Source organism: Schistocerca serialis, chromosome 8, assembly GCF_023864345.2.
Source record: "Schistocerca serialis cubense isolate TAMUIC-IGC-003099 chromosome 8, iqSchSeri2.2, whole genome shotgun sequence".
NCBI classification, from domain to species: Eukaryota; Metazoa; Arthropoda; class Insecta; order Orthoptera; family Acrididae; genus Schistocerca; species Schistocerca serialis.
In genome coordinates, this window is record NC_064645.1 from 235,622,198 (window position 1) to 235,634,847 (window position 12,650).

Genomic DNA, 12,650 nt, shown 5'->3' on the forward strand with positions numbered 1-12,650 from the left:
TTTAGTATCTCATTTCCTAACCTAATCCCCTCAGGATCACCTAATTTAATTCAGCTACATTTAATTACCCTTGTTTCACCTTTGTTTATGTTCAGCTTACAACTTCTTTTTAAAACATCGTTCATTCCATTCAACTGATCTTCCAAGCCTTTCATCATCTATGATAGAATTTAAATTTCATCAGAAAACCTCAAAGTTATTTATTTCTTCTGTGTGAACTCCCCCCCCCCCCCCCCCCCCCCCCAGCTTGGTCACTGTACAAACTGAATAACATTGAGAACACTGCTTTCTCAACTTCTGATTTCCATTAATCTCCTACAATGATTATAACTGTAGTCTGCAAGTACTGAGACAGCATTATCAATAGCTTTTTCCAAATATATGAACACCAGAGACATAAATTTGCCTTCTTTCATCTCATCATCTAAGATGAGTTGTAGGGCAAGTATTGTCTTTTGTGTTCTTAAATTTCTCTGGAAACCAAAGTGATCTTCCATGAAGTTATCTTCTACCAGTATTTCTCATAATCTGTTAATAATTTGTGTCAGTATTTTGCAACTATGACTAACTCAGCTAATGGTTCTGTAAGATCCATGCCTGTCACCACCTGCTTTCTTTGGAATAAGAATTATTGCATTCTTCTTGAAAACAAGGACATTTCACCGGTCTCATATATCTTGCATACTAGGCTGTCCTAAGGATCTCAATAAATGTGAGGGAATGTTGTCTACTCCAGGAGCTTTGAATCAGTTTTAGCTTTTGAGTGCCCTTTTAAATTCTTCCCACAGCATTATATTTCCCATATCATCAACATCAACTTCCTGTTCCCTTTATAACATGCATGGTGGAGCAATATAAAAGAAATACAATATGAATTTAAGTGCTTGCAATTTAAGATGCAAATCACTTGAAAATGACATGACATTTTCCTTCACGCACATTTAAAGTCATTTACAGAAGTTTGCAGGGCTGGCACTGGAATTCAATTAACTTCCTCCTAAATTGATCCTTCAGTTCTTGGATATTGTGTGAAGGGTCACAACTGAATATCTAACATCCTTTTCCTAATATGGTTGGCATATTAATTTGCACTACTATAGTGTATCTGTCCCCTATGATAATGTGTTCACTATGCTGTTCATAGTAGTTTACCAGCATTCCTATTTTCTGTGTTATTATTATACATATTCCTGCCTTACCCCTATAAGATTTCGTGTTCATAACTCTGTAATCACCCGACCAGAAGTTCTGATCTTCCTCCTACAGCATTTTCATTAATTCTGACTATCTATGTCTTTTTTTTAAATTCTCTATCCTACCTACCTGATTAAGGGAGCTAACACTCCACACTCCAGCCCATAGAACACCAGATTTGTTTTTCCTGAGGACAACATCCTCTTGAATAGTCTCCACCTTGATATCTGAATAGCGGACTATATTTCTGAATTGGGGACTATATTATCACCAGAATACCTTAACCAGGAGGTTACCATCATCATGAAGCCATAGAGTATATCTGCATGCCCTTGAGAAATGTCATGGCTCTATTTTTCCCTTGTTTTCAGCCATTCGCAGTACCTACCTAACAAGGTAGTGTTGATCAAATCATTAGGCCAGATCTCTCAACAATCTATACAGGTGACCCTGAAACTACTGAAAAGTCTGCTGCCCCTTTTGTGGAAGCATATTTTCATATGGCTCTCCACAGGTAGCCCTCAAACATGGCTGCATCTAGGGTATGGCTATCTGTATTGTATATGCACCTTGCGTTAAGTTCACAGTTCGTTGGAAGCTCTCTAACAGGTGAGTTGACAAAACTGATGTCTTTTGATGGATATGCATTGCCTGTCACTGTAAGTTTACTGGATCTTCTTTTGATGGACAATTTTTCCGCTATGTTTTCAGCTACTGTTAAGAAAAATCCATTGAATTTAGTAGTCAGTGATTTGAGCTGCTTGTCATCTGTTTCACTGTTACTGCTATCTGAATGTTTGATATCACTTGCCTTGCAAGTTTATTTGTATCATGGTCAATAATGGTCCAAAGTGTCCCTGCCACATTCTTGGAATTTTGAATTTTTTTGAGCTAGGTACATAGTTCTTTTTTCTCTTTTTGATGATATGCTGAAGAATCTTGCAATACTACTTTATTAAATTTTTAAATTAGAGCTAATTCTTTGTACTAAACAACACTCTCTCTTCATAGCACAAGATACTTTTATCCCACACATCAGTGACCCTTTTTCTTGGCTTCCAGTGTGAATGTCGCAGATCCCTTAATAAAGGAAACCTGATCCATAATGTTGGAACATTTTCGGGAAGAATTACATTTCTCATCTACTATATGCTCTTGGTAAACTTCTCTCCATTATTATTCATGTAAGTTCCAGCTGAATAATGAAACTAAGTTACCACTTACAACCCTAGGAAATTTTATTTTTCGTTTCTTAATTAAGCCTGATTGATGTGGATACTCTGTTGCTGATGTTTGACTATCATGATCAGATAATTTTTTTCCATGGGACTCACAGCTATTTTATTAAAGACAGTAAGATTTAAAAAGAGCTTGTTTCTATTAATCAAAGTTCATACCAGCTACTTATTTTTTGTGTAGACATCACAGAGCTAAATGAAATCATTTTACACTAATGTTTACAAATGTGCCTGCTTTGCTCAGAAGAAAAAAACCTAGGATGAAGAAAGGAAATACTTACTCAGGCTATCAAGCGTTTCCCTTTTGTTGCATAGAAGGCATTAGGTAGAGCATACGCTGGCTGCTTCACTGCCCTGCTGTATGGCCATAACAGTGAGATCAAGAAACTGTGCACAGTAAGTATCAAGAAAATTGAAATACTCTCATCTTAAATAATTGAAAGTCTGTTGTGAAAGAAATTAAGGGGAAAAAAGATATAAAATGAACAATGTGATCATTAGTACTGAATAAGAATAAAACTTTTTAACAAAACAAACAATGTGATCATTAATTCTGAATAAGAATAAAACTTTTTAACATAAGGTATCAACATATGTTTGGAGAGACTCAGTAAAATATGTTTTTGTTGCTTTTAGGGAACTAATTTTCATGTTATCCTTTAAGTCATAACAAGAAAAAAAAATTTGTGGATTTGTCAAGTCATAAATGAAATAGCTATCCCAATCTTTAACTTACATCTCCAGAACTGACATCTGTTTTTATTAATTTTCTATACTTTTATTAATTTTACATTAGTTTTCATGGGTTTAAATGCTTTTTAACTTAAGTGTTTTTTTTACCTTACATCCTCTTTCTACCATGTTGTCAATTACTCATACATCTGAGTCAGAATACATTAGGTTGTTGTTTTTCTCTTTGTTCTTCTAACTATGAAAGAGAACCCCTATATATTTTCTCTCAGTTTTGTTAATACCTCAATATGTCTTCTCCATCAATGCACAAACATTAACTCAGTTGCTCATGGATGCATCCGGCACCTCCAATATCAATCTCAATAACAGAATAAACTCTAAAACTTCTCTCTCTCCTTTACACAACTGAATTTAGAGGTATGAGCTCAGTAAATACACACATGCTATGCATATGCATTAGGGAAACCCAGTAACCATCTTGTAAATATTTTATTATATATTTTTTATTATAATAAAAGATTCAATGAATATAAAGTAATGTTATTTATATTTGGTGATCTGTACTGTTTGAGATTTATCAATACAGTATTGGTAGGCAAGTTACAAAAAATATATGATATTTTTTTCCTGGGATCATATGAGCTAGAGCTACACATCCATAATGTGTGCAGAAATGTAATAGAAAGAAGAAATAGGTATTCACATGGAAGCATAAAACATTTTTTCTGTAGATTAATTGCATTAGAAAAGCACATGGTCATGTAACTTGAAACTGTTCAGAAAATTGTCTAAAGCTGATGTGCTCCATAATTAATTGTATCTCTTGTGAGGAAATGGTGTTGAAAGTTATTACAGGAAAGGTTATCTGTACCTGCAGAATTAAATGATAGAAATTCCATACAGTTGTAGAGCTAAATAAAACACTAGCTAAAAATTGTTACATTTACAGTAGATTAAAATAAGGAAAACATACAAGCACATCAAAACTAAATGAAAGTCAATTATATTTTGTTTCTGATTAATCCACACAACTATGCCAGCAGTTATTTCTGGAACTGGTGGAAAGTAGCACCAATAAACAATCTCTTTGGAACAGTCATTGGTGATAGAGAAAAATGAAAATGTAGCAAACATTTGGTACATTCACTTGCCTCAAATCAGCTTGTATGTTTGGTCTCTTTGAAGCAAGAGCCCATGATATAGCAGCCCCAGGACCCCTTTTTACAGTTAACACAGGATCCTCACCTGAAAACAGTACAGAGAAGTTCAGTGTAAGTCCTTTAGCATTTGCTACCAATTGTGCATTCAATGGAAAGAATTAATATGTATGAATACATACTCTCATGGTGATATAATTTAAAAATAATGCTCAGAATGGAGCAGTGACAACTTGACAATAGCTGGGGAGGACTTAGCTAAGACTTTTCAGATTTCTAATCACCTAACAAGGTTTTCTCACATTATCATAAGCCTGAATAATGTTAGAAATGGAAGTTGTTAATCCTTCCTCTATCTTTACTGATTACAACTGTGCTTTTTGTTTGACTTACCAATGTGTCCTACCCTCTCAAACTACTTGACTTTAATACCTTTATACTCAGTTTTTTGTACACAGTATAGAAGTGAGTAAAGAAAATGACATTTTTGCTCTTACTTTGTTTACCTTGGAAAATGTGCAACTCTTTGAAGCTCATAACATGAACATAGTACAGAACTGTCAATCTGGTATCCAACATCATTCTCTTCCCTACACATTCTTATTGATTCTAATCTCTATGGGATACAACATAAATATGTCTAGATTACTAACCTTTAAAACAAATGAAAAGTGTCAGAACTCTGTAGATGAGAACTTGATCCTTAGCATGTACTTACTGATTGCCATTCCCTTCATGTTAGTCAGTAATAATTTAATTTGTTATTTTTCATCAGCAATTTGTGTTTTCTATATGTCTGTATTCTTCTCTTTCTTTTTTTGCCAATACTTTTCTTTCACAGCTCATGTTTTTCATCTTTACTAATCTACAGAGGCTACTTTGTTTGTCTTTGGCATGCTAGTGTAGAATGTGACACTAACTCAGCTAATTGCAAAATTCAAACATTTCACACATTTATTCACACTTGTAAACTGACTTCTGCTTGTTTCTCTATGTATGAGCAAGATGTACGTCAGGTAAATTGGTTTTGAAATTCTAGATTCTAATTTTTTACACACACACCAAACATGCCAGTCATGCCATTTTTCCACTGTCTTTATGCAATTTTATAATAGCTTGTGTTATGTTGATATATCACATATTTCCTAATCATTATGAGTGCCACAGAACATTTGTATTAGATCATAAACTGTAAACTACGTTTGTGTTATTATTCAGGCAATCATTGCCTCTAATTTCAGTGTGTATCTACATAACTGAATGTACATTTTTTTGAGAACTCAAAAGCTTACGCGTGTTATGCATAACAGCTCATGAAATTGTTTATGGTGTGACATATCACCTTGGTAAAGTGCTGTGTTACCAAATGTCTATCTAACTGATGTGTCTAAATTAGTTGAGTAATTTAGGATTGCAAATGGTCTGCATGTTTTTGACATTATTTATACATGGATGACTATCGTGCATCTTCAGAGTGGGACAGTGGCTGCAGCTTTACCACAATTTATGGTATCTTCTTCATTTACTCTGTACTGTGGTGTTGGCTTGGAGAGTGGGTCACACCATGGAATGTAATACTATGTGACAGTACTGATGGCATCATCAAAGACAAGAGAAGAATCTCATTATTTGTTGGGTATGTATTCATTCTGTCGTTGTATCTAAAGTTGTCAGTTTGATGTCTCACACTGAGATTATTGTGATGTGCCCTGTAACAAGGTATTAATATTAACAGTCATTGTATTTGAGAGTATGAATACACACCACACTAATTTTAGATGTGTCATATTCAGTGGCTTCTGCAGAAGCTGAAAAGTGAAATCCAAGCTTTTCAAGACTGGCAGGTGTGAATAAGTATCAAGGTGAGTGAATTAATATCCTGTAGTCATAGATCACGAATGAGCTGGTCATCTATAACCAACAGGAACACCACATGTTTCCCCTTAATCTATTCTACTACATAAACACATCGTCTAATATTGTTACCAAAAATCTTGAAAAGTTCTTGAGCAGTTTACTTCACATTTGTATACAATATACTAAAAAACACTTGGACTGACACATATAATACATAAACATACACATTATTTATAAAAGGGAAACATTGTTAGCATAAGTTTTCAAAAAATAGGGAAGCAGCCTACTCATGCCATATAGACTTCATATTCTTTCCATTGTGTGGCAGCCTAGTCCACTCTAACTAGCTATGATGTCACAAATGTTACACAATACCTTAAAAGTAAAGTAAATGATCTGAAAAGTTAATAGCATGTCAGGAGTGATGCTAAAATAATAATGTGTTAAGTTTCAGTTTAGTAACTCTAACAGATTTCAAAATTTGCGCGTTTTATGTAAAAATCATCGGCGCAACAGGAAGGAGCTAGAAACGTCAAAATCTATATTCAGATTCCTTTTTCATTGTAAATTAATAGAAACAACATGCTGGATCTCACAAAGTAAAATTTTGGTCAAAATTCATGATTTTCTGTTTTTGTGTCCTAAAAGAACGGAAGTAAGATAGATTAAGTAAGTGATTAGATAAAGCTAGGATGTTTAGATTTAGGTAGAATGGAGATACACTATAATAACAAAGATGTGATAAGTTTCTGAAAGGTAGCTATAAAAATATATCTGTAGTGTCTCTCCAAAGGGCAAGTTCAAAGCTCATCTATTGTGTTCAGTGCAACTAAAATAATTCTCTCACCAAAAGTATTTAACCTAGCCACATCAGAATTTTATTACAGATACTTACCTGTGTGCTGATAACACAATTAAATTCAGAGCTTCATTGGCCTTCAGCGAATGAAGCAATTAATTATTTAGTAACTTGAAGTGGTGTTCTGCTAGCCCTAGTGACTAGTCAGGAAGGCAAATGTTGTCGGCTGCGCCTTCAGTGGTCCGCACCGTGGCTATATAAATAAGAGTGCTGCGAGCTAGAATCAGGCCCCAGTTCTTTTCTAGATTCGTATCAGAATGCACTCCGTGTTGGAAGCCACATCACATTTGTGCAGTTGCAAGGAACAGCCTTGGATGCCGTATTATGTAGCTTGGTATGCATGTAACAATGAGTTCGCATTGTGGTAAAGTGTTAATTGTGGAACGACTTCAGTGATTTATTATCAGTTTGCTTATGTCATATTTTCACATGTCGCCGCAGGACAGACCTTCTATCAATACTATTGTGGCATTTGATAGGTATTAACATCAAATTTTGGTGGATATTCACTTTGAACATTTACATCGATAACGATTATTGAACAGTTTCATTAGCTAGGGATAATAGGATCCGTGCAATAGACTCTGAACCACTCTGATTGTACAATAGCTGATAGTAGCATTGCTTGGGTAAACATTTGTCTGAAACTTTATTCTTTCTCGTTTTCAGAATATAGTGAAAATTGTTATAGTAAACTGCATTTTCTATGAATCCTAGACATAATGCTAAATCCTCAGCATAATGAACTTCAATGATCAATAACTTTATTTCTCCATCAGAGTGGGCACAGTGAACTTTAATTACAGGCATCATGTTTTTGCTAATCACTTTCTGGTTGCCAACACTGTAGTTAGAAAGCCTGTGTTGAGAATGGCAACAACTAGAAGAATTCTCCATGCACCACCCCACAATAAGCTGTACATATTTCTTTAAGATATATGGTACTAGTGAGCATGGCAATGCTCCACAATTACTAGATATGTATGGGAATTGTATATTCATCCTAATATCCTTCTCCCACCTCTCTCTGTACATACAAGTAAACATCGCAATTCTCCACAACTGATAGATATGTATGGGAATTGTATATTCATCCTAATATCCTTCTCCCACCTCTCTCTGCCCACTTTCTCCTTTAGCATTCCCTCTCTTTGTCCATCACTTCCTCTTCCCACCTCTGTATATCTCCTCCACCTCCTCTCTCTTACTGTCCATCTCCTGCTCTCCCCCAGTTTTTCTCCATCTCCTCATTCTATCTTCCCCTCTCTCTGTCCATTTTCTCCCCTTCCCCCTCTCTGTCCATCTCCTCTTCCGCTGTCTCTCTGTGGCAATGAGCCTTGTTTATTATTATCACAAATTAAATTTTGACCGTGAAATGAAGTCACTTGAAATAAATGGGTAACTGGTTGATATCATTAGTATAAGGGGTACAGGAGAGACCTCTCTACTTGCTGGATCTGTGACAATAGCAGCTTCAGTGACAGTATTTCTCATAGAGTAGGATTGCAAAGTTTTGGTCAATTCAGACTACAACACCGAAAATGCAGATAAAATATCCTCTGCACCATCCAAAATTTTCACCATTTAATATTCATTGATAACTTGCACTCTACTTTTGATTCTGAAGCCATATGCTGTATTACAGAAACTACAGGGTGGTCCATTGATAGTGAGCGGGCAAAATATTTCACAAAATTAGCATCAAATGAACAAAAAAGAAGAACAAATCTGTTCAAGCACGATGGGGGGGGGGGGGGGGGGTCACAGATGGCACTATTCATGGCCCACTAGTTAAACTGGTAGAAACTGAATTTTATTTAAATAGGTACCCTCATTTTTATTGCATATTTGTGTAGTACATAAATAAATGTGAATGTTTGATTTGGAACATTTGTTTCACTTTGTGGTGGACGGTGCTGTAATATTCCAACACTTATAATATACCTCATCCATTTAGATGAACAGTTGGTAACAATGTGGTTTTTTAAATTAAAACACAAAAAGTAGTTACATTTGGACTTTATTTCTGTTGTTCCAATGTGATTCATTTACTTTTGTGATCTTATCATAAATTATGGGAATGCATGCTGTTACTGTGTGAGCAACCATAATAACCCCATTAATGTAATAAATGCTCAAAATGATGTCCTTCAACTTAAATGCATTTGGCAATACACATAACAAAAGTCCTCTCAACAGCAAGTAGATCGCCTTCAGTAATTGTCGCACATGCATTGATAATGTGCAGGCGCTTGTTTTCAAGTGTTGTCGGTAGATCATGATAACAAATGTCTTTCAATTTTCCCCAACAAAAGAAATCTGGAGATGTAGGGTCCAGTGAACATGCAGGCCATGGTATGGTGCTTCTATGACCAATCCACCTGTCATTAAATATTCTATTTAATACCACTTCAACTGCATGCGTGCTATGTGCCAGACATCCATCAAGTTGAAATTACATTGCCATTCTGTCATGAAGTGAAACATCTTGTAGTAGAATCAGTAAAACATTAATTAAGAAATCAGCATATGTTGCTTCATTTAGATTGCCATTGATAAAATAAGGGCCAATTAGGTGTCCTCCCATAATTCCAATCAATACATTAATCTGCCAGCGTTGCTGATGTCCCACTTGTCGCAGCCATTGTGGATTTTCTGTTGCTGGTTTACCTTACCTCTGTTTGTGAAAGATGCTTTGTCACTAAACAGAACTCTTGAAAAAAACCTGTTATCATCTCGTAATTTATTTTGTGCTCAGTGGCAAAAATTTACACAATGTTCAAAATCATTGCCATGCAATTCCTGGTGCATACAAATATGGTAAGGGTGAAATATATGATGATGTAGAATTCCCAATTCCCTGTCAATTTGTCTGCTACTGGTGAGCGAATTAGCCTCAACTGCAGCTAAAACATTTATTTGGACATCTTCATTTGTTTCAGTTCTTGGTTGCAGCTTCTTCTTTGGATGAACCTTCCAGTTTCTGTATATACATTAACTATCAGACAAAAGGTCTTGACACTTGGGTGCTGTCTGTCAGGATAATGATCAATATACATAGACAAGCTTGTTGGGCATTTTGATCATAATAACCATAACTAACCCAGATAACCCTGACGTCCTTCTGGAAGGACGGCGTCACTCACTGTTGAAATTATTTATTTTTGCAAATAATGCATTGTTGCAATGGACTGTGACGCATTGTTATATGAAGTAGGCAGAGTCAGTTGCGTGCTGCGACAGTCAGTTTGACGCTGTCGTTCATAGTGAGTGAGAAATGGTGTCTTGAAAATAGGGCCTATTTTACCACGGACGAACTGACCGACCTTGTCATCGATGTGTATGTATATTTTCTTTCATATTGCATCAATAATTCTGAAACTTGTCATATAATATTTTCAAGAATTAACCTATATTATTTACGGGTTCATATTATGATTGAAACTTTTTGTCAATTGTAATTCAATAATTTTTCAACCATCCTTCCAGAAGGACGTCAGGGGAATATGTTGTCATTTTGTATTCACAGAAAATGATGTATACTGATGGAATTTTTGGACATGTTAGAATCAAAAGATGAGGAAATACCTAATACTGGCACATGTAGTAAGGATTATGAAACGAAAGGTATGGGGTATGGTGTGGTAATAACTTATGTTGACCAGTTACTGCCACATGTTCCATATCGAATATACTTTGATAACCTCTTTACCAGCGTTGAACTACTACATGACCTAAAAGAGAGGGGGGTCGAAGCAACAGGAACAATAAGAGGAAACAGAGCTAAGAATTGTACTCTATCGTCTGTAGATAAAATGATAAAAGAAAATAGAGGATCATATGAAGTTTGTTCTGACTCAGCATCTGGGATTTCCATTGTACGTTGGAATGACGATAATGTTGTTACTGTAGCCACCAACTTTGGCAGAGTGCAACCACTATGCTCTGGAGCAAGATTTTCCAGGGAGCAAAAGGATTAGCGTGCCTCAACCTAACTTCTTACACTCCTACAATACTCATATGGGAGGCATAGATCAAGCTGACCAAAATGTATCCCTATATAGATGCTATGTAAGAGGGGAAAAAGTGGTATTTCCCGATCATTGCACATTTTATAGACATTGCAGAGAAAAATGCCTGGGATCTTTACACACACAACAAAGAATCCATAGATCATCTGAAATTTCGTCATCGAACTGTCACTGCAATTCTTGAAAGTAACAAAAGAGTCACTACCAGCAGAGGACGTCCTAGTAAGAGGGCAAAACTAGATTCTAGATTTGATGGAAGAGAACATTAGGTTGCTGAATTACCAACAGATGAGATAACAAAAAAAAAGAAGCAGCTGAAATGTCGAAGTTGCCACAAAAAAATTACTACTGTGTGCGTAAAATGTGACGAACCACTTCTTGTTTGTTGCTTTTTGTCTTATCATACTAGTGCATAAAATATGTGTATAGGTTATTTTCTTTGTTTTTTGTATTTATTACCTGTTTCAGCCCATAATTCAAATTTATTTGTGTTTATTTGAAAGTATAAAAACCAACCCCCCCATGAACCATGGACCTTGCCATTGGTGGGGAGGCTTGCATGCCTCAACGATACAGATGGCCGTACCGTAGGTACAACCACAACGGAGGGGTATCTGTTGAGAGGCCAGACAAATGTGTGGTTCCTGAAGAGGGGCAGCAGCCTTTTCAGTAGTTGCAGGGGCAACAGACTGGATGATTGACTGAGCTGGCCTTGTAACACTAACCAAAACGGCCTTGCTGTGCTGGTACTGCAAACGGCTGAAAGTAAGGGGAAACTACAGCCGTAATTTTTCCCGAGGGCATGCAGCTTTACTGTATGGTTAAATGATGATGGCGTCCTCTTGGGTAAAATATTCCGGAGGTAAAATAGTCCCCCATTCGGATCTCCACTAATTTCAAGTTGCCACCACTCATACCTCACCTGTCATTCAACATCATCTTTGCCTCTGTACTTCCGCTTCGACTGACATCTCTGCCCAAACTCTTTGCCTTTACATATGTCTGCTTGTGTCTATATATGTGCAGATGGACATGTGTGTGTGTGCGAGTGTATACCTGTCCTTTTTTCCCCCAAAGGTAAGTCTTTCCACTCCCGGGATTGGAATGGCTCCTTACCCTCTCCCTTAAAACCCATATCCTTTCGTCTTTCCCTCCCCTTCCCACTTTCCTGATGAAGCAACTGTGGGTTGTGAAAGCTTGAATTTTGTGTGTGTGTTTGTGTTTATTTGTGTGTCTATCAACATACCAATGCTTTTGTTTGGTAAGTCACATCACCTTTGTTTTTAGATATATTTTTCCCACATGTAATGTTTCCCTCTATTATATTTATATATATAAAACCAATATAATTGAAGGAAACATTCCACGTGGGAAAAATTATATATAAAAACAAAGATGAGGTGACTTACCGAACGAAAGCGCTGGCAGGTCGATAGACACACAAACAAACACAAACATACACACAAAATTCAAGCTTTCGCAACAAACTGTTGCCTCATCAGGAAAGAAGGAAGGAGAGGGGAAGACGAAAGGAAGTGGGTTTTAGGGGAGAGGGTAAGGAGTCATTCCAATCCCGGGAGCAGAAAGACTTACCTTAGGGGGAAAAAAGGACAGGTATACA

General features: G+C 36.3%; 1 protein-coding gene across 4 annotated transcripts in view; it reads right to left on the minus strand.

The window, feature by feature from the left end:
* LOC126416565 (uncharacterized) overlaps window positions 1–12,650 on the minus strand; it is a 215,516-nt gene that overhangs the window by 15,420 nt on the left and 187,446 nt on the right. For 2 of the 4 annotated variants that reach the window (XM_050084311.1, XM_050084309.1), the window contains 2 exons: window positions 4,277–4,370; window positions 2,714–2,819 (listed from right to left, as the gene is read on the minus strand). In XM_050084311.1, coding sequence (XP_049940268.1) covers window positions 2,714–2,819; window positions 4,277–4,370 — 200 coding nt within the window. The remainder of the gene's footprint in view (window positions 1–2,713; window positions 2,820–4,276; window positions 4,371–12,650) is intronic. The other 2 variants (XM_050084310.1, XM_050084312.1) reach the window with 2 other exon arrangements.